At 39.3% G+C, this 23,721-nt stretch overlaps 1 protein-coding gene across 1 annotated transcript in view; it reads right to left on the bottom strand.

Annotated features, from left to right (window-relative positions):
* LOC149258807 (uncharacterized) overlaps positions 1–23,721 on the bottom strand; it is a 408,511-nt gene that overhangs the window by 40,613 nt on the left and 344,177 nt on the right. The window contains exons 11-16 of the mRNA XM_089416332.1: positions 7,217–7,282; positions 6,814–6,960; positions 6,142–6,177; positions 6,000–6,056; positions 5,781–5,888; positions 5,533–5,648 (exon numbers count right to left, since the gene is read on the bottom strand). Coding sequence (XP_089272458.1) covers positions 5,533–5,648; positions 5,781–5,888; positions 6,000–6,056; positions 6,142–6,177; positions 6,814–6,960; positions 7,217–7,282 — 530 coding nt within the window. The remainder of the gene's footprint in view (positions 1–5,532; positions 5,649–5,780; positions 5,889–5,999; positions 6,057–6,141; positions 6,178–6,813; positions 6,961–7,216; positions 7,283–23,721) is intronic.

The raw sequence follows: 23,721 nt of genomic DNA, 5'->3' as shown, positions 1-23,721 counted from the left end.
CTACCTGATCTGACCTCCTGGAAGCAACTCGGCCTATCCCTCGCTAATGACTACTTTTGTGGTAATCATTTGGACATTAATAAATTTACTTACTGATTTTGACTTGATTCTTGAAACATGGCTGATTTTTTTACCATAATCCATGTGCCACTAGCCCCAACAGCTAGTCTGAGCCCCACGTTGCCACAAATTCACCCACATGTGCCATGTGATCATCAATAATGAGGATCTCTAATTCCCTAGAGAATTTGGAGAATATGCTACCTGGGTTTTGTCCAAATTATTTTCTAGAATATTTTGTATGTATTGCTTATCAAAATTTATCAAGATCTCATGCATGTCATCTCTTCATCTTGAGCATTTTGAGACTAAGTTGACTTTTGACTTCCAAGACAACATGCATTAGGAAATGTGTACTACCTTGGGAAATGTGAAATGTTGACACTGTGAGACTACCATGTTGAAAACTGTATGAATAATACTTCACCAATGCTAAGGACATATATAGAGTCTATGACTCAAGCATGCAGTAAGAAATAGGTGCACTCAACATGGGTTGGAATGGCCCATATACTAGTCATCACCCCTACATAGCCAAGGCTCCCACAAACCATGTGTCCCAATTAGATCCATCCAAACCCCTTTGATCATATACATGATAGAAGGACTACGGATTTAGCCCAAAGGGACCAATCATGGCCGACCATAACAGGCCTGGGATATCATAATATAGGGTCTCCACATGGATTACAATGTGAAAATTTGGAGACCCAAATCCCTACTGCAACAAACTGATATTACTTATCCTACTTGTTAATTCATGCAAGTTATTTACTATGTTAAACTATAAATATTGAAGTAAATACGATTGTAACCTTCAGTAATTAAATTATATGCGGAAATAAGAACTGAGCAAGAAGAAGCAACACACACACAAGTGACACCGTTGTTTTTGGACAAATGTCCCGGGAAAAATCTGATTCGAGAAAACCGGTGTAGCAACTGAGGGTTTGTATTATTATGTAGTAGTTTCTTAATACAATCTTTGGATGCCTTACTGGCTATCTGATATCGAGAATCTAACTGGCAGAGAAATTAGTGAGAAATACCTCACACTATCACTGGAGATTCAATATTGATCCAGGCTCTGGATGACAAGCCCCACACTGCTTCTACACTGCCTCTGCATCAACCTACGCAATTCAGTGTCACAGCTACTAGGCTCTGCGTCACCCTTCTTGCTGGTCGATTTGCCACTGGAACTTCGAATATCTACCCTTCTGGTCTCACACCCCGACTTCTGCCTCTAGAACTCGACTTTCTAGCAAATTTTGAATCTCCTCTTAGGCTCTGCGCTGCCTCTTATGGATCTCTCTCTGCCTCCTTTGCAATGTATCCCCGGATTAGGAAACTCTCTAACCGGAAAACTATACCTGCCCCTCACTGCAAGAAATCTCCTCGATGACCTCTCCAGCAACTGTTGCGTTTCTTTCTTGAGAAAATCGATCTCTTGATCTCTCACTCGATGTGTCTTCCAAATGCCCATCGAAGTCCTCCTTATAATCTTCTTGTTGAGTAATCAATGGCCCAAATTAGATTCTAATCAATGGCTCAGATCATTTTGACTTGATCCTCGTCTTCTTCTAGAAGTTTCACACCCAGTTTAATTGTTTTAATTTCCTAAGTTTAGACTTAGGCATCCAATAAAAATAATTAAATATTTTAATAAAACTGTCTCTGGGTGGAATTTCCCAAAATGATTTCTGGGTATTATGGAATACATGTGTCCTAGCCTCCTTGCAAATTTTGAGGCTTAGAGCACATCTGATGCTACCGGAAATCAACACTCCCTCTTAGCGAGGAATGTGCTCTAGTAATGCAACCTGTTGAAGCATCACCCTGACTTTGTAACATCTCCCTCTGCGCTGCTAATGTCTAACATTACTATCCACCAACTAGTGCACAAATGTTGCATTAGTGTTTCTATTGACAACTGCATTTGCATTGCAGCTCTGTTGCTATTGCAACAGAAAAACATCCAAAATATTGAACCAAGGGTGTTTAGCATGATGTATCTATTACTGGAGTTCTGATTGCTGCTAATTAATCTTTGCGCTGACCCTCTTAAGTCTTTGTGTTATTGTTGACTCTGCATTGTGCCAACTGCACTGCTACCAACTCTGCTCTGTGTTGCTCAGTCTTTGGCGCTCCTAGCCACTGCAACGGTCAGTCAGACATTCCTCTACACCAACTAATATGGGCTCCCGTAGCAAGGTATTGATCCATGAGGTGGACTCCTCAATGGACCCTGCCCATCTGCATTTCTTTCGAACTACAATACTAGATCACCCCACCTCTCCCCTGGAGGTATCTGGGCAATCATGGCAAACTCCTCCTCCTCGATCTTTGCAGTTGCAGCCTACGGATCATGTTTCTCATCCTTTTTCTTCTTCTTGAGAGGACACTGCGTAGCGTAGTGGCCAAATTCACCACACCGGAAACATTTGCATCTTCAAGACGTCCTTCTTCCGCCTTTGCTGCTCCTGTTGTCCCTTTCATGCAAGGGCTACATTCTCCTCCTCCTCCTTGGGCTCCGTCCCACTGCTGCTGTTGCCATCAAGTTTGCACTTGACTAAGTCTCGCCTCATCTTTTGCTGTTGAAGAGTGGTCCAAATCTCTTCCCAATTTGATGATTTCTCTCTGCCCAGGATTCTTTGGACAAATACTTTCTATTCTTCTGAGACTGAATTCAGGGCTAACCTCACCATCTCTGTAGGCTGAGGCACTGATCCTGCAACTGCCAACTGATCTCGGACTTCCTAGAGCTTCGATAGGAACGGATCAATGCGTTCCCCCTTCTGCATCCTTGTAGATCTCATTTTCTCCTCCAAGTACATCTCCCGCTACTCGGAAGATCCTTGATACAATGTATCCAAGGAATCCCACATCTCTTTGGCCATCCCTTTGCCAACAATCTAACATACAACGTGATCCCTCACTCTGTCGAGGAGCAACCGCTTGGCCTTCGCCATCTCAGCCTTGTACTTCTTGAGCGGATCTGCATCGGCAGGTTCAACTACCACACTATCAACATAGGTTTTGAGATCATGCTCATCTAGAAGGCAGGAGATCCTAGCCTTCCGGATCACATAGTTGGATGCTCCTTCCAACATATCTTGATCTCTCAGCCCATTAGCTGCCATTTCTGCCAACAAAAAGTTGAACTTCTCCTCTCCTCTGCGTTGCTGCTAGGCTAGCCTATGCACTCCCTGCTAGAGTTAGTAGATTTGCTTCTCGCTACCGCTGCTCATCAACTGAGAAATAGAATTCGTTGGCTCATAATTCACTGAGGAAGAAATTCCCTCAAAAATTGTCTTCTTCCCTCTTCTGACATTTTTCTCTGCCCCAACAATTGCTCCAGAAAACTGCGTCCCACCAAAAGATTTCTCAACACTGAATCTCCTACTGCGTTGCTCCCTCTGCCACTAACAAATCACGAACTTGAAATCTTACCTCTCTGTCAACTCACTCAGAGAGAGATTTTCCTCGAGAATCTTGCCCTCCTGGCCTGGACTACGCAATCCCTCTAAGGATTTGATTTGCTGCCTACGCAGCACTTCGATCTCCCTCCTCTTCAACGTTGGGATCTTCCGATCTGCTCTCTTGCTTCACCTGCGCTTTGATACCACGTAAAAATTTGGAGACCCAAATCCCTATTGCAACAAACTAATATTACTTCTCCTACATGTTAATTCATGCAAGTTATTTACTGTGTTACACTGTAAATATTGAAGTAAATACGATTGTAACCTTCACTAATTAAATTATATGCGGAAACAAGAACTGAGCAAGAAGAAATAACACACACACAAGTGACACCATTGTTTTTGGACAAATGTCCCCGAAAAAACCCAATGCAAGAAACTTGGTGCATCAACTAAGGGTTTGTATTATTATGCAGTAGTTTTTGAATACAATCTTTGGATGCCTTACTGGCTATCCGATATAAAGAATCTGACTAACAAAGAAATTAGTGAGAAATACCTTAAACTATCACTGGAGATTCAATATTGATCCAGGCTCTGGATGACAAGCCCCACACTGTTTCTGCACTGCCTTTGCGTCAGCCTATGCAGTTCAGCGTCGCAGCTACTAGTCTTTGCGTCACCCTTCTTGCTGGTTGATTTGCCTCTGGAACTTCGACTCTTTGCCCTTTCGGCCTCACACCCCGACTTTTGGATCTAGAACTCGACTCTCCAGCAAATTTCGAATCTCCTCTTAGGCTCTGCGCTGCCTTAGCATGGCTCTACGCTACCCAGCGTGGCTCTGCAATGCCTCTTCTGGATCTCTCTCTGCCTCCTTTGCAATGTATCCCCGGATCAGGAAACTCTCCAACTGGAAAACTATCCCTGCCCCTCACTGCAAGAAATCTCCTCGATGACCTCTCCAGCAACTGCTATGCTGCTCTCTTGAGAAAATCGATCTCTTGATTGCTCACTCGATGTATCTTCCAAATGCCCGTCGAAGTCCTCCTTATAATCTTCTTGTTGAGTAATCAATGGCCTAGATTAAATTCTAATCAATGGATCAGATCATTTTGACTTCATCCTTGTCTTCTTCTAGAAATTTCACACCCACTTTAATTAATACCCTTTAATTATTTTAATTTCCCAGAGATTAGACTTAGGTATCCATTAAAAATAGTTAATTATTTTAATAAAACTGTCTCCAGGTGGAATTTCCCAAAATGATTTCTGGGTATTCTAGAATACATGTGTCTTAGCCTCCCTGCAAATTTTGAGGCTTAGAGCACATCCGATGCTACCGAAAATTAACATATAGGGAATTTGACTTGCATTCTTTCGACTTGCAATGTTTCTGTCAAAAATGAAAAGGTACATGTACACCCCTGCTGAAACGATGGGTAGTAGGCCCCCTGCAAATGTTTAGACAGGAGTCACTGATTGCCACAATTCCTTCAGGACCTGCAAAAGTGGACAGATTACCATCTTCTTTATTGTACAAAGGATCATTTGGCCTTGGATGCTAGGAGAGATGCATTTGTTTTAAACACAGCATACTCGTATACCTCGAAGAATTTCCCATTAGACTACTAGTCCAACCATTTTGTTCATGCCATTCTCCAAGACATTCTTTGGTTATCTCCACTTGTGCAAATGGAAGGAAACATTTTATGTGGTTATCTCCACTTGCTCAGAATTTTCTTTTCTTTGTAAGTTTTTAATGTTATACCCTTCGTGTTTTATTAAGCCTTTTAGGAAGGAGTTGCTTTTGCACTACTTTTGTTTCTATTGCATGACTTTGTACTTGAATCCCACTGACCTATTTTGGTTATTTGTAGACATTAATATGAATTCTTTCTTTCATGAAATTTTTATTTAACTGATAACAAAATAAACCAGTATTGAGTTACAGTTGATCTGTTGCATAAAGTTCCAGGTAAATAGAGAACTAGTTGTAAGCAACTCTCATAGTAACAAAAATGATTGTTGGTAATCAAAGGTAACTTACGTGAGAGCTTTGACATGAAAACGAAATGTAATGACATTTTCCTCAGGAAGAAGGTAGCCTTCTTTTTCAAGAAGATCTATTTGGAAGAATTGATGGCAACCCCAACATGCACCCACCTGAAAATACAAAAGAAAAATTAGAAATGAAAAAAATGATAAATAAATAATACAGGATAATGCAAAAGAATATAGTTTCAGCTGAACGCCTATGATAATTAGGTTATATCCATCAGATCAAACTATATTTACCTCAAAGTCAGATGAAAAGCTTCGCAAAATATTTTGGTGTGGATGACTTCGATGTAGCATCTCAATGCCATATTCATAAGTAGATGGTTCCGTATTTCCTTCAAGCATCTAAATGCAGAGAACAACCTTGATCTTTTAAGTAACTCCAACTCAAAAAAGGAATAGTTTTACCCAATCAATTCCTTCTACATTGACTAAAGCATATGAAACTTAATATACCTCCATAAAAACTGAGATGTGTTTTCCCTTAGAGGCAGCACTACCATTAGGATATACCTAACAATTCCAAAGCTGAAAATTTATTATAATAGCACATGATGAAATCGCTCAATAACTATAATGTGTAAGACTATTATATTACCTTAAGACGCCAAGAAACACCAGATGCAAATAATGTCTGCAAAAGTTTGGAAGACAGTATACATTATGAACAGCATTAAACAGTTTAATTGGATTATCAGCTAGGAACCATCTTTACACTCCCCTTCATTACAAGAAAAAAGACTATATAAGAGAAGAAAGGCAAGTTATTTAGGAAGGAAAGAAAACAAACTTCATTAACCCAACAATTCCAACAGAAAAACATTTCACAAGCTAGTGTAGATGGCACTTTCTCTAGGTATGTAGGCTTTTCATCTGGTATAATATAGCATCTGGATTTTGTTCATTATTGTTCTAAGGTTTTCCACATTTACAATGTTGTGCAAATTCACACAAGGAGAAGTGCTAAATGGAGAGAACAAATATGAAATACATTTATTCAATAAAACTAGTAGGGGAGATTTAATATGGTCAAACAATGAATCTTCCCTCCAGTAGAAGGTTGTGACACCAATTAATAGAAAGCTAACATCCTAACGTGATTGTCACTGACCAAGTTGTATATCCATTGATAACCAGTCGGAGGAAAGACAGATAATAGACATTGCCACTCTATCATCTATTTTTGACTTACAAATACATTATAAATGCAATATAACTTGAAACATTTTTTTCTATCCTTTTTCTAAACTTAGAAGTTAAGCCATCTTACCTCACTGTAGATGACTTCTTTGCTGACATCTGTTACATTATCAACTTCAGAATCACGACTGCAGTGAAAATCTTGTGGCTTAGCTTTAGTCAAATGTGATTTAAAATTTTTTATGACAAGCTCCCCATGTTCATAACGTGGTACCACCTACATACCAAACAAATTTAATATTGTCTCAAACCAACAAAAGCCGACAAAGTGAATCAATGTTACACATAATGGATCACATTACTGTACAGTGTGGGCCCAATCTGACAGATAGAGGGAAATAGATGCAAAATATAGCCCATAAGATTATTTTTTTAAAGTAAAGTTGGGAAATAGATATATGCTTATCACAAAGAATTTGTAATGAAAGAATACATAAGAAGTAAAAAGCAAAGCTCACAAGCTTCTGTGCTACCTCTGTGATTAAATCTGTTGAAGTCGGAGTTTGTTGAGCTTCTAAGAAAGTCCTGTTCCTAATATCCTGCATAATATCGAAAACAACTATTCAGGACTTCAAACAAAAGGACCGAATATTTGTTAAATAATAAATTTATCAGTTTCTATCTTGCTGGGTAGTTCCAATATCCAACTGAGGTAGTGTCATGAATTTGACTAATTCCCTATGGAAGCAAACTGTAACTAGAATATAGTTACATGTCACTCAGACCATCAACCCTGGCCATGTTACGGTTGTGACTTCCTGGCCAGTAGGAAGTTCAGTTCATGTTCAGGATAAGGCTATACATTTCTTAGAAATACTTTGGCCCTGCATCTCGTATAAGATTTTTAAAAACCAGATAATTTTTTATCCTTGATTGATTGATAACAATTCTGAACTAAGTGAATGGTTGCAAGTCAAAATAACGGACCCAGAGATGTGTTTTTATGATATGAAAAGAAGGCTGTGAATAAGTGGATATTTAAGACAAAACTTCAGGATATATTTACAAATGGTATAATCTCATATATTCAAGAAAAGAATAGTTTGAAAACTTCTCAGAGTTTAAAGAGAAATTCAAAGGTATCAAAATATAGGTTTTTGAGTCTCAACAATGTAAACAAGTGAAGGTAATTATTAATGATCATAACCAATGCAACAGTTGACAAAAAGAATCTGTTGGATTTATGTTATAATTCTAGTTAAGAAATTTAAAAAAATAGTAGGAGAATCATGAGTCAGGCAAAGAAAGGCTACATGTAATCAGAGAGCTTGCTATCTTTATGATCCATGTGCAGATGGAAACAACTGCACACAAACTGCAGCTTCACGCAGCTGTGTGCACCAGCCAAGGATCCTGTTAGATATGACATACGTTAAATGTACATTTGTTATGTAATAAAGTCATAATAGATGATCTATGAAGAGTCTATTTAATAAAGTGATGTGATTATGACTTAAATATTAAATTATTATAGCCATTAGTGATTAGGTAATCGAGACTTACCCAACATACTTCTCCCTCTCTCTACTATGTATAGAGAAATTACATCACTCAAAAATTGAACAATAATCCTCTCTCCTTTTCTTTTGTGTTACCTTCCAAACCTGCATTCCAAGATACTCAAGTCCTTGAATAAAGTTCAACCCTAGGGGCACTTAGAAAAATTATCCAATGTTGCCTTGGCAATCTTCTGTCTTGTTTTCGCTCAGATTGTACAAGCACAGTGCGACAATGACTCAAGGCGGGGGCTATCACTCCAATCCCCGCCCACACCATTCTAGCTGTCTCCCAACAACACACTAAGGGGGGTAGTCCCTATAGACGATACAAATGAAAGACAAGTTGGCAACCAACGAGTCCGGGAGACACGATTGAATGGCCTAGCCACTTGGTTGATTTAGCAAGCTTTTAGAGATTAGATTTAATTATCAATGAGACCAGTGCCTTATGGAGTCAACTTACTTGCTTTATATCAATTAAGGACCAAATGACTGTGTTGACCACTACGTGTCAACTACCCATAGCAGTACACCCCCTTTTTCGCAAAAGGGATAGTCCCTGATCAATGTGTCCCTGCCAGAGTTGCGGGGCAGCGCTCCCCCCCCCTCGAACCCGCTCCCAATCCGCGCTCCGGGCCAGAGCGGGTCAGGAGCGCACTCCCGATAAAAAAATTTGCGCTCCTTGCCAAAATTGGGAGCGTCGCTCCTGGAGCGAAAATTACAGCTTGGGAGCGATCAGGGAGTGATTGCTCCCGATTGCTCCCGAGCATTAAATTTTCGCTCCGGGAGCCATTCGACCGACGCTAAGAGCGATCCGGGCTGAAAAAAATCGCAGATGCGAAAAAAAAATCAATATTTAAAAAAAAATTATGTTTTAAAAACACAATGGAGCAAAAAAAATTTCATTATCACTTGAATGAGTTGAGTAGAAGCTGGAGAGCAAGAGCAAAGGAGCGAGGAGAAGCAAGGAGCAAGTGCCGAGGAGCAAGGAGCCAGCCTGCAAAGAGATTAGTAACTTAGTAATTTAGTTAGTTTAGTTAGTTTAATTTAGTTTAATTTAGTTTATTAACTTTATTTAGTTAAAAAATCATGAATCTAAATTAAATTAATAAATTAAATTAATTAATCTAAATAAATTAAATTAATTAATCTAAATAAATTAAATTAATTTGCAGATTCAAAAGCCTACAAATATCAAACATCATGGACCTGGCTATATTTCTTGGCATTTTCCTCTTCTTGGTCCCTGTTAGCGCTTGAAATTTCACCTCAGGCTGAAAAAGGTAAACTCCAAGGCAACATCAAACCACTTAGCCTCGTAGCTAGCCCTACGGGGCAGGAGAGGGCTCTCTCCGGTTTATCTCGGTAAAGATCTTCAATGGGCGAGATAACCAATAGGGAAACACTGATTTTAGGCTAGTAAACTGATCAAGAGGTTTGATTTGGGATTTTTAGGTTTTTGGTGGAAAATTGGGGAATGGCAATTTCGGGTGCGGGGATTGGACACAGTTTCCGCAGGGGGTTCTTTGGGGCAAGGTAGGAGACAGTATTAATGCCTTTGATAGAGGTGGATGGATGAGAATGACCGGTGAGGAGTTAAGGAGAGCAAGCAATAACCTTGAATTCCCCTTAAACAGTTGAAAACATTGATATTAAGCAAACTTAAAAGCAGAGCATGACAGTCATGAATTCTACTTTAACACTTCATTTGCCTAATTTGAAGAAGGAAAAGTAAGGAAATGATTCACATAACACACTTACAAGTACAAAGAGAAACACACCATCAATACATGTGACCACAAGAATCCCAAAAAGGACTGCAAAACCCTGGTCTTCCTTTGCCAAAAATTGCAGAGATACAGTAAATAATACAATAATAGCTTCTCCCTCAAGAGTCCAACCATGAAAATGAGCAAGAAAGTACATAATATAGGCCATCTAACATCTTTCCCTGCCTCTAGGGGTCGAGCTCACTATCCTAGGAGTTGTTTCAACCAATTCTAAACTAAGCACTGAAAACTAGGCAATCAAAACAACTTGCCTCTATAAGCTAGGAAACCAATTCATTCATTACATTTTACCTATCTGATGAATGAATCTTCTAGAAGAGATAAATAAGTGCCTAAACATCATAAAAATTACATCATTTACAACAAGGAGGATGAAAATCAACTCCCAAAAAGTCAAATCCAGTCAAACTGCGCTTTGCTGAGCTGTAGGTTGATTTCCTGTGCAAACTGCCTGATGGGTCGCGCGCAATTCCTGGACGGGTCGCGCGCCTTTGGAGGCACTTTTGAGGCACTTGCAGGTGTCCAAATGAGGCAAAAGTGGGCTTGTTGGAAAGGTCTGGATGTCTACTTTCCAACCCAAGTGGAATTTCTGAATTTGGTGATCATTTGCCCCTCCAAAATTGCAATCTCCCAAGACTGCTTCCTGTGTGTCAAAAATGTGGCAGAAAGTCATTTTTTGCTTGTTTTTTGACTTTCTGGAGGCCCAAAACTTGGTGAAATTTCTTAGTAATGGCTGAGCAAGTGTAACTTTCCATGACAAATCCAGAAATGCTGAGTTTTTCCAAAATGGAGTTGCCAAACGAAAGGGTCGCGCGCCGTCAGGGAGGAAAACCTGTTTTTTGCCAGAAAAATAAAAAATGACCCAAAATACTCAAAATTTTTTGGAATTTGTGCTGGAGTTGAGTTATCTAGTATCATGCTCCTTCAAAGAAGCCTCAGCCAAGATGTGGAGGGGGTCGGGCCTTTTCCTTCGTTTTTGTGCTTTGGCCAACTTCCTTTGGAGCACTTTCATTTTCGCCTTGCATACATGCATCCGCGCCCAATAATGATTTTTCATGTTCCTGAGCAAGTCCTTATCCTGGTTGGCCTTGGCCAGCGACCTCTCCAAATGAGCATTGACCCGAAGAAGCATAGCCTCTCGCTCAACGGGCACCAAATCGCCGGGTCTCTTTCGAGCCAAGTTGCGGTCCTCATGGATCCTCCGCAACTCATCTAGAGTGTGCTCCTCCTCAAGTTGCTTGTTGCGCTGCTCCAAGTAGGTGATGGTCCATTGTGCCCCTTCTAATCTCTTCTACAATGCATCATTTTCAGCTCTAAGGTGCTGAATGATCTCCTTTGACTCTAGGCTAGGAGAACTGATATCAAGATCAACAAGCTCTATATCTGGAACACCTGATGGCCCCTCATCAATCCTGGGCTGTTTGCCCCTCTCTGATACCTGTGCTGCTGTCGGAGACGAGGCCCCTTCCACCTGGTGTGGAGATAACACTCGTGGTGCTGATGAAGAAGGCGAGACCCCTTCCACCTGGTGTGGAGAAAATACTCGCCTAGCTGCTGCAAATAGGGCCCTGTGGCCTCTCTGATAAGTGACCAATGGAGGAGAACTGACATGTCTAGCCTCAGGGATATCATGCTGTTGTGATGGTCCTCCCTCCTCATGAACAATCTCAGGATGTGGTGGTGGTGCTGTGAAGAACTCACGAGAGATAAACTCCTCCCATGGGATGCCATGCTGAGCCAACTGATGTATGACCACAAGCTGAATCAAACCATAATGATAGAGGCTCCTATATTGTTGTGTTGGGCTCTTCCTCTGCATCAAAGGCACCATCCTCTCAATATTCTGGCACAAGAAAACCGGGATGTTCATCATCCGTACCCGTGTGAAATGCATCAATAAGCGAATATGGTATGAATACACAAGTGAAAATCTGCCCTCACAGGTGAAATAACGCATGATAAGCCTCATCAAAGGAGCATACTCATTCCTCAAAAATCTGAAAGGAAATACACCCGTCACTTGTCTCATAAATGCAGGTTTGATGTAAGGCTCAAACTGAACACTGTCCAATATTTTGCGCTTGTTCCACACTTCTCCAACATTTGGTATCCCTGTTGCTTGAGCAATCATCTCAGGTGTCAATGTAAAATCCACCCCTGCAAGGTTCACATGCCCATCATGCAAATGCAGAACAAACAAGCGAGCCAACTCCCTGTGATGCTGAATCTGAGAGATCCTCTCGCAAAACTCATAACAAGACATATAACGGAAACATGAGACTGCAATTGGACAAGCCTGCAAATCGGTCAAAGAGGTGGGCTCCTCTCTCCTATGATGACCGCTCTTTCCACCCTTGTGAGGTCTCCTCTGTACCTCAAACTCTGAAGCTGACTCATGGTCATCACTTTGCTCATAATTGTTTTCGGTTTCTGACATTGTTTTAGGAGCAAAGTGGCTGAAATGTACTGCTGTTTCTGCTTTGAAAACTGCTGATTAAAATGCTGTTTTAAGGGGACAAGTAGCACAAGGGAAACGTTAGGGAAGGGATACTTTAAAGGGAAATCGGGAATAATAATGAAACAACGAGTTTAGGGGAAAAATCATTGCATATACTCATTATACAATTTTACTTACAAGGATGTTATGGGAGGTAGGGTTAAGGTTTTAATTTTTTTTTTAATTACTTAGGGAGAGAGGTAGGGTTTAAGGCTCTTAGCAAATTTGGAAGGGAAATTTAAATAAAATGATAAGGAATATGTAATGGGAGGTGGACAATAGGAAAGAAAAGGGATACCTCAAAACAGCATAATAAACCCTAGCAATTTTGACAACTTCAAGCCCAAAAGCACAATGGAGACTTTTACTTGCAAAATGAAGACCTTTAAAAATACAATCATGATCTTCTTGAACTGTAGCAAGCAATAATTTTTCATGATTTGAGGGCCTACCTTGCAAAATTTAGCAACTTGAGGTTCCTTGACAGCTTGCTGGCGGTTTTGTGTAGAGGGAACGCTGATGGGTCGCGCGCCTCACCCAACAGGTCGCGTGTGCCTGACGGGTCGCGCCCGTATAAAATTTGCACTGGCGGAGGTGCCCTGACGGGTCGCGCTCTTCTGACAGGTCGCGCGTCTCCCAAACTCACCGAATTCACTCAAACGCTCTTGCAACTGATTTCTCTATCACTTGGATGCACAATGAAGCTTGATGGAGGGAAATAGAGCCTTTATAGCCTTGCTTTGAATAAATTTCATGTCACAACCCACATTCTAATGTTTTTCATGACACTTTTTAAACTTTGAATGCTGCTGACTTTTTGGTTTCCTTTTATCCTGAAATTGGTTGAATTGATGTTTTCCTTGATATTTTTTTGCAGGGATAGCTTCTGAGGGGTCCTGGCAAGGGAGCCAGGGTTGTATGCTGTCCTTTGAATCATTTTGAATTTTTACAATTTTTACAAAATTTTGAGAAATGACCTTGGCTTTAAAAACAGGGTTTTTAAATCCAAGGTGAAAATTAGCTGCACAAGATAGAATCTTTCGAAGAAACACTTTGAAAATCATCCCTCTGGCTTGCTGGGCACTTATTGACCTTCAGAGACATGACCTTGAAGACAAATTTGACCTAAACCCTAGACCTAGAAATTTTGACCTCAAGACAAGACAAGTAACCTTGAAAAAGTTTAATGACTGAAACAACTTGATCCAGCAGTGCCAAGAGGGGAATAAAGACACCAGCTCCTCCATCAGGGTTATGGCATGCCTAATGGAATGCAATAAGATGACACTGATGAGACACCTACTTATGCAAATGCAAAAGAGCTTTGATCGCTGATGGAGGGCTACTAGACCGACTCTAACAGTCCCTTTTATGGTTATTATGGTGCTGGAGAGTAGGAAACGGAGGGGCCAAAATGAAGAGGGGGATGAAGAAGCTGGAGAAAGTGGATTTGATGAAAACCCCTATGAGGAGGAGTTGGAGGAGGGTGAACATGACTCTCAAAAAACTAAACAAGACCAAACCCCATTGTGGAAATATGTTAACAGGCCTGAAGCAGGGAAAGGGGGTGGAACCACTAAATTTCATTGCCCCCATTGCAACAATGATTACACAGGTTCATACACCTGTGCCAGAAAACACCTCTACGGGAAAAGGCCATGGGATGGAGACAAACAAATAGGAATCAAAACTTGTCCAGCGGTGTCAGCAGCGGATAGAGCCAAATACATAAGGGAAGAGGAGGAAGCCCAATACAAATAAAAAAAATCAAGGGGTTTCTTTGAACCAAGCTCACAATCACAAGCACAAAGAACTCCTTCAGCATCCTCCCAAGGCAGTGGATATGGAGGCACAGGGTCATCAGCTTTAAGGCGTAGAACCATATCAGGTTTCCTTGATGATGGGTGTAGGAATGATGTGGATTCAAAAGTTTACAGGTTTCTCTATGCATGTGGGATACCATTCAATGTTCTTCGCTCACCTTATTGGCACGAAATGGTTTCTGCCATAAATGATGCCCCTAAAGGATACAAGAGCCCTGGGTATGACAAGGCAAGAACCGTTGGACTTGATCATGAAAAAGCAAAAATATCACATTCTTTGAATAGAATGACAAGTTCTTGGACTAACCATGGGGTGTCCATTGTATCTGATGGATGGACAAATGTAAAAGGCAAGCCATTGATAAGTGTTCTTGCTATGTCTGTTAGTGGTGCCATCTTTCTAACTACACATGATTACTCAGACAAGTTCAGGACTGCCATCAACATTGCAGAAGCATTACTTGAAACAATTGACCGTATTGGGCCATACAATGTCATCCAAGTCATCACTGATAATGCTCCTAATTGTAAGGCAGCAGGAGCAATTATTGAGGATAAATACCCCAACATATTTTGGTCTGGATGTTTGGTTCACACATTGAACCTCCTGATGCATGATGTTGTCAAGAACAAAAATGCACAATACAAATGGATTGGTGATTTGTACAAGAAAGGCAAACAAATGATAAAATTTATTACAAATCATAGCAATACCCATGGCCTTTTCCACAGTCACTCGAGATTGGAGTTGTTGAAAATTGCGAAGACCAGATTTGATAGCTATTACCTCACCTTCAGGCGCCTTTTGAAGGTAAGAGAGTCATTGGCTAGCATGGTATCAAGTCCACATTGGCAGGTATTAAAGGAAAGGGCTACAAATGCAGCTGACAGGCGAGGTTTTGAACTGGTGGAGGAGGCCGCTCTTGATGGTCAGTTTTGGACAAGTGTGAGGCAAGTATTGGATTTCACCAAGCCCATTTATCACATGATTCGGTTTGCAGACACAGAAAAACCAGTGATTGGCGAGGTGTATGAGCAGATGGATACCATGTTGGGGCAAATAAAAGATATTGTTCATAACAGAGATCTTGACTTGTACAAACTGATTCATGATTGTGTGTGTGAACGGTGGAATAGACTTAATCTTCCACTACATTGCTTGGCGTATATCCTTACGCCAAAATACTACTCTACATCTTGGTTGGGCCAACCTGCACCAGGGGGTGGGATTAGGACCAAACCCCATTTAGATGCAGAGGTAACTAGTGGATATTTGCAAGCATTAGAAAAGTTGATACCTGACAGGGAGGAATGTGCAGTTGTGCGCCTTGAAATAGGAAAATACTTTAGTGGCACTGGTTTGTTTGGTACCTTCCATGCAATGGAAGACAGAGACAGATTTGATGCTCTCACATGGTGGGAAACATATGGTGGCCATGGACTTTTGCCAAAATTGGCAAAAAAAGTTCTATCACAGGTTGTAAATACTTCTTCTGCAGAGAGGTGTTGGAGCACCTATAGCTTCATACATAATGTGGAAAGAAACTGACTCAATGAAAACCGAGCAGAAATCTTGGTTTATGTGCACTACAACTTGAGGTTGTTGAGTCATTACTGTGATCAGGCTTATGAGGATCCCACATATAAAATTTGGGACAATCACCCAGAGGATGACAATTTGGAGAATGGTATAGTGCATCTTGAAGAACTGGAAGAGGAACTTATAAGGGATGAAGATGAAGCAGCTGCAGCTGCAGCAGCCATGCCACCTCCACCTCCACCTCCACCTCCACCATCCAGTAGCAGTGCTCCAGTTCCGAGTCTTGTTCCTTTGTTGTCGCCACCTCCATCTACACCCTTACGTGGAGGGCATGTGCCTTCTAGTTCTAGTCGTCGGTCTGTGTGAGAGACTCCTAGAAGACCACCACAACCTGCTTATACTCCTAGAGACTCTCGTGGCAAGGGCCACATGTAGATTTACAGTTTACTTGTCTTTTCTAGTTTCTATTAGTTTTCGTAACTGTTGAGTCTTGAGTCCTTGACTCTTGACTCTTGATTCTTTCATATCATAATGATATTTTTTGTAAACAATATATGACTGTGACAATGAAAATTTGAAGTTTGAAGTTGGCAATTATAAATCATTGGTAATGATTGTGAATTATGAATATGATGCTTCGTGAAAGACTAAAGTTGTTTCATTTCATTTCATTATTCATGTTTCATTTTATAACATTTCATTTCATGTTAACAATTAGAAGTTAGGACTTAGAAATATCTAAGATATTATTTCTTGTAATGGTTAAACTTAGCTTACAAGTACAACTTTGGTGATCAATGGTGATAAATTTTATATATTGAATTTTCAATTTTGAAAGCTTGAAGTTGAAACTTTAAGATTGAATTTGATGAATCATGATTCACGAGACTCAACATGTTGCAGTTGTAATATGTATTTACTAACTTGTGGACATGGTTGATGAAGATTATAACTTCTAGATGATTGATGTGATATGGTTCAATGATCAATTTATGTTTTTTTTATGTTTTTTATATCTAATTCATCATTCTACATGTTTTTGTTGACATATATGAATCAAAAATTAAAATATATATATATTTTTAAAAAATCGCTCCGGGATTCACTCCCAAACCGGGAGCTTTTGAAAATGTCGCTCCCACTCCCAAGTAACATTGGTTCCTGCCATCCAGCTATCATCATCAGCCTGAGGATCATCTCATAATGTAAACTCAGTTTGCATGTGTATAATGCAAATAATTTCTGCAGATCCGTGTCGTGTATGTAATCACCTATGTAAACCTAGTTTTCTGGTAACGATCTACATTGTGGGAGGTTTTTGTCTCACTGATCCATTCTCAGATGGTCGGCAGAGTTTTCCTTCAACCTTACCCCAAAGCCGGAATGGATTTTGTCACTGGGATCTTAGGGGAGTCTTAGTGTTCTCGATCGAGTCTATGTAAAATTAATTTGGAAATAATCCTAACTATTTGGTTAGGTTATTTTATTACAAATTGCTTGATCTGCTACATTATATTTGTGTCGCAGAACTGAGTAGTCTGTGAGGGTCTTTTGCAAATGGGTTTTCCCCCTTGAAATTTTAAAAATGTAAAAATCATGATGTAAATTGTCTTGAAGGTTAGAAAAATAATTTATCCCCTCATAGGTCCTAGCTCTTAGGTAAATTTAAATTTTTCAGAGGTAAAATTCGTGGATCCTTTAAAAAAATTAAATCTTAACAGGTCCAGGGACTAAGGTTAATTGATTATTTTGCTAAATTTTATGCCTTGGGTCCCTATGGTTAAGTCAAAGTCAAAATTTTGAGGAAATAAATGCAAAATTTTAATTTTTGAATTTATTAAAATGCATTTAATTGAAAAATTCGAAATTTCCTCAATATTTAAAATTCCGACGGATGAGATTAAAAGAAATTTTGATCCTCATCAACGGTCGAAATCACTTTGACAAGGATCACTTGAACTAGCCATTGGAGGATTTATCTTTAAATAGGAGGTCATTTGTCAGCCAATATCATCCGATCTTTCGATCGTGTACTAAGCGAAAAGCTCTCTTGTAATCTTTTTATGAGCAATAAAGACTTTGGGGTTAAATTTCCGCTGGTGTTACTCTTCATGGAAATGCTGTAAGATGTATTATTTTTGTGAGTAATTTATTTTTTGGCATTAATAATAGCTTTTGAAGAGCGATTTGAGTACAGGTATCTTGCTCAGTCGCTAGGGTTTGAATGATAATTTAAATTTTGAATATAATAGCAGGTATCTCTATTAGATTTGAATTTTATTATTGTCCTCTCGCTCTATGTTGACGGCTGAATTGCTTTTTGCAGGAAAATCCTTGATTATTAGATCATCGGGCATTCGGGGAAGTTCTCGGCTGAACCAGCCAACTCCCGATCCATGTTTTCTGAAGAGCCCAGTTCGAATTTGATCCCGGGCTTATCATAAGATATTTTTTTTATGGGTGATGCATGAAGGGTTTTGAGCTTAGTACCTCCTCTAAAATCCAAAAAAATTTAATTTTTCTGTGCTAAATTGTTAGATCTGGCTGTTGAGAGCCACAAATCATTAGATTTGGGAGCGGAGTCGGACTCACACTCCTTAAATCTGATAGATCTACCATTTATGTACATAGATTTGTAATTAATTTTAGTTTTCTGACTTCGGTTTTCGGGGTTTTAGTGTTTTTTGGGTCATTGTGTATATTGTTTGGGTGTTTTCTGTTGTATTGCAGCTACAGGTCTGAAGTTGAAAGCTGTCCAGAGTCCAAATCTAGGCCCTGAAGGGTAAGATTTGGATCCCTGAGGCTCATTAGCATAATTCTGCAGGGAGATTATCAATTAATTTTACAGTCTAAGGGTTTCAAAAGCTTCAAATTTGAAAATTTTTATAAGATCTGGGAATTTCGTAGCAGGTGAATTCAAAATTTTATTAAGTTCCCAGAAAGACTTCAAAGGGTTTCTGGGTTTTGTTCCCTGGTTCTTTGGGTTTCATTGTGCAAATTCGAAATTTTTTTAAAACCCTCTCAGCCATTGAACTCATGTCTGCTTTATCTCTTTGCAAACGTTGCCATACCTCTGCTTCATTACCTCCTCTCTGCATGACCCCACTGCCTTCATCGCAGCCCATGCAGCGTTTAAAACCCTCGACGTTGCTGCTATCCCCTTATCACACTTGCGTCTAGGTTCAATCCCCCTGCAGTCTACGCAGCTCTCTCCCTTGCCCTCTCCTTAATCTTCACATTGCTTTCAAACCCACATTCCTGTCCTCACATTCCCCAGTCTTCCACGCCGTCCGTCCAAACCCTCATCGCTGCTCCTCATAGCTCCATCATTGATTTGCGTATCTCTTTCCTTGTCTCACGCAGCTCCCTCAACTCTTTCCGTCGCCCTTTACTGCTATCTGTTGCCTCTAAACAAATTGCATGCTCCAGCACCTTCGAGCCAGCGTTTCCCCTTGCACCCATAGCCTCTTCTCGCTGCCCAACATCCACCTGCAAGAAAAATCGCAGTCTTCCCTGCCTTTGAAATCCTCCATACACCTATCCTCGCTGCTTCATTTCTGTTGCTCTCCTTATGCCAATCAACCCGCAAGCCAACTTCCTATCGCTCCCTCACCCTTCAATGCCATCGTATCCCTCAGGCTTCACGCTGCTCATCGCTCAGCCTTCTTCGAGCTCTGTCGTCACCATCAAAGACCTGCACAAAAGCACAACAATAAACACAATACGCTCGATTTTTTATGCTTTAGTTTAGTTCTTTTATGCATTCATTTAGGGTTTAGGTTTGGTTTCCTTTTTTTTTTTAAATTTCCGATTTCATTTTAATTTGATTCATTAGAATTTAAAAGCTAAAATCAAATCAAAAAAACATTTTTTATTTTTGATTTTTGGTTTTTCTTTATTTCATTTTGATTTCGATCATTTTTTTTAGTTTGTATTAGCTTATGTGTATTTTTTTTAGTTTCACTTGTTGTCATCTAATAAAAATTTAAAACATTTAAATCCATTTTAAAACATTCAAAAAGTCTAAAATCTAAAAAAAAATCTAAAATATTTAAAAAAACCAAAAACATTTAAAAAATATAAAATTAAAAAAAAAAACTTTAAATCATAAATCTAAATTTGGTGATTAAGGATTTATAAACAAAATTAAGGGGTTTATTCGCTTAAACTTTATAATTTTTAATGTGGCCTATGGCCCATTAAATTTTTTAATTAAATTCCTAAGGAATAATTAAAAAAAATTTAACCTAAGCTCCTTAGTGTCATTTGGTCATTAAATGCAATTTATGATTTTCCTATGGTCAAGGTGCGACAAACATTTTAATTATATTTTGTTGTTGAAAAAGGCTATTTGAATCTAGATCTTGGTCATTAATGATAATCGTCTTAAATCTGGAATATCTTGCGTGATGCAGTGCTGGGCGTTTTTGTGGATTATTTATGATTGTCACTTTTCATCACATATTGAAAATTGTTCTGGATAACTTGTTTTAGTGATGGTTAATTCAATTATCGAAGGCACTGATCTATAATTGTTTTTATCATGTGGTCGTGTCTTGTTTACACTGGCGTTTAATCTATCAATCTAATTTAATCGTTTAGATTCATCAAGTTGTCCATCTTTAAAATCTCCTAGAGGTTGTGATCCACAGGTTTTCTCATCCATTTACCTTAGGGACTACCCCCCTTGACTTGCCTAGGAGAGAGTCTAAACGGAGTGAATAAGGATTAAGAGTGACAACCCTTACTCTGAGCGTTGTTGCTCTGCCTAAACACTTTGTGCGACAACATTTTTGGCATCGTTGCCGGGGAAAGAGTTTTTATGTCCTTGGTTTCTTCGACATCGTTTTAATCATCTCATCTTTTCCGCCATTCATTAGCCTGTCAAGCGGCACAGCATTTCCTGGCGTCATTTGATCTTTTCATCGCCCTATCTTTCGTCATCTCGTTAATCACCTTTAGCACTTGGACATTTCGGTTCGTTTCATGTTTGGGTGACGACTCCACTTCTTCCATTTATTATTTCTTTGATAAGAAGCCCTCCCTTGTATCCGGTTGTTTGTTGCCTTTTGGATCCTAGAGTTAGATTTATGTTCAAGTGGCGACTCCACTGATTTCATTTCTACAAGAATTTCTACTAGAAGCTCCCTTCTTGTGGATCTCTTGAATTTCTTGAGCAGAGGTCTCTCTCTATCATCCATTTGGTCCCTCATTATTCATCATGGATTATTCGTTTACCCCGTTTCATTTACTAATGTTCTCCATGATATTCCGGAAGTGGCCATTCATAAATTGTCTTTGTTCTCGGGTGGTGATTCAGTCGCTGTTAGAAAGCATCTATGCAAGTTTTCTCGTATAATGCTTATATATTGTAGTTCTCCCCAGTATGATCATGAAGATGTCAAAATGCGTCTATTTGCCTTTTCTTTAGAGGGTGATGCTTTGAATTGGTTTAATGATTGTTCTGAAAATTCTTTTACTTCTTTACAAGACATCGTAAATGCTTTTAAAGATAGATATGGTTATCAAGATAGCTCGCCTTCTACCCCTAAAATTATGCAACAGAATGAAAGTGATCTTGTGAATGATCGAGCTGTCGATGATAGATTTCAAGACAATTCTCCATATCAGAATGTGGTATCCACCTGTACCGTTGCAGATCAAATCCATGATAGTGGAAAAGCAAGAACAAGTTATCAAATCAGTGTCGACAATGAAAGGGAAAATGAGAAGAAAATTATAGAAGAGCTAATGTGGCTGGTAAAAAATATGGAGATTAATCAGGAAAAAATTGTAACTAATTACGTCAAGGATATGAGAACTTTATACACCCACCTGGAAAAGCGAAATAAGGAGATGGAAACCATGAAAGTGAATCATGACAGGGAAATTGATTCTATGCAAAACAAGTTATTAACTATGGATGAATAAATGACCATCATGACATTCGATTATAATAACCAGTTGGCTACCATGCAAGCAAATCATAAGAAAGAGATAAACTATATGCAAAGCTGTTTCATGGGCATGAAAGCAAAGAATGACAAAGCAATAATAGATATGGAAGCTAGTCAGATATGTCTTCAGAATAAGTTATTGAGCATAGAGGGAGACCATGCCAAGGAAGTCAATGCTATGAAGGTTGAACACTCTAGCCAGATGGATGCCATAACAATACAAGTACAAAAATTTCGACATAGGTCAAAGGATGAAAGAACAAGGAGACATCGACAGATCAGAAGCCTCCTTATCTGCTACAACAAGCTCCATCTTATTATGAGGAGGTCATTTGTTACATTGAAAAGTGGTTAATTGAAGGTGACCCGGATAAAGTTGCAGACGATAAAAATCAGATGCAAAATGAAGAAAGACATGTCACGCATACCCTACATACTTCATCTGAGATTTTTGAAACAGAATGTTCCACGTCATCAGTGATACACCTGCCACAAAGAAAAAGCGCAAGAGAAAGAGAATGAGAAAGCAATTTGATGCATCAGATGGTCGTGAGCAATCTTGATTTTTGGATAGAAAAAAGTCCTACCATATGCAGAATTGGACATGGCACATCTGAGAAACAACCGAAAGATTTGCCTGAAAGCAGGCAAATGCTCAGTATGCACTATATTGAACACATCTAATGCCATGGGGCATCTTTGTATTGTATTTCTAACCTTATGCCCTTTTATTTCTGTATTTCATTTTGTAGTTAGATTTGTGTTTTTCATGTTATTATACTAGTTAATAAATGAAGAGCTTATATATTTCCTGTGCTTAACGTTACATGATGATTTTTGGATGGACGCTACTTATGTTTTGTTGTGTGTTGCGTGGATGCAAATTCTGGATTCTCACATTCCTCCAGTGCAACAACGTGTCCCCAAGTAGAGCCAGATGTTGACCACTACATGTCTACTACCCATAGTAGTACACCCCATTTTTCGCAAAAGGGATAGCGCCTGATCGATGTGTTCCTGTCATCCAGCTCTCATCATCAGCTTGAGGATCATCTCATAATGTAAACCCAGTTTGCATGTGTATAATGTAAATAATCTCAGCAAATCCATGTCGTGTATGTAATCACCTGGGTAAACCTAGTTTTCTGGTAACGATCTATATTCCCGGAGGTTTTTTGTCTCACTGATCCATTCTCGTATGGTCGGCAGAGTTTTCCTTCAGCCTTACCCCAAAGCCGGAATGGATTTTGTCACTGGAATCTTAGGGGAGTCCTAGTGTTCTATATCGAGTCTATGTAAAAGTAATTTGTAAATAATCGTAACTATTTGGTTAGGTTATTTTATTACAAATTGCTTGATTTGCTAGATTATATTTATGTCGCAGAACTGGATAGTCTATGAAGGTCTTTTGTAAATGGGTTTTCCCCCTTGAGATGTTAAAAATGTAAAAATCATATGTAAAGTGCCTTGAGGGTTAGAAAAATAACCTATCCCCTCATAGGTCCTAGGTCCTAGGTAAATTTAAATTTTCTAGAGGTAAAATTCGTGGATCCTTTAAAAAAATTAAATCTTAACAGGTCCAGGGACTAAGGTTAATTGATTATTTTGCTAAATTTTATGCCTTGGGTCCCTAGGGTTAAGTCAAAGTCAAATTTTGAGGAAATAAATGCAAAACTTTAATTTTTGAATTTATTAAAATGCATTTAATTGAAAAATTCGAAATTTCCTCAATATTTAAAATTTCGATGGATGAGATTAAAAGAAATTTTGGTCCTCATCAACGGTCGAGATCACTTTGACAAGGATCACTCGAACTAGCCGTTGGAGGATTTATCTTTAAATAGGAGGTCATTTGTCAGTCAATGTCATCCG

The sequence above is a fragment of the Pinus tabuliformis genome, chromosome 6, assembly GCF_031772625.1.
Source record: "Pinus tabuliformis cultivar Carrire ecotype Pingquan chromosome 6, CPIR1, whole genome shotgun sequence".
NCBI classification, from domain to species: domain Eukaryota; kingdom Viridiplantae; phylum Streptophyta; class Pinopsida; order Pinales; family Pinaceae; genus Pinus; species Pinus tabuliformis.
Note: the sequence above shows the minus strand (reverse complement) of the source record. Positions and strands in the feature narration are given on the sequence as shown.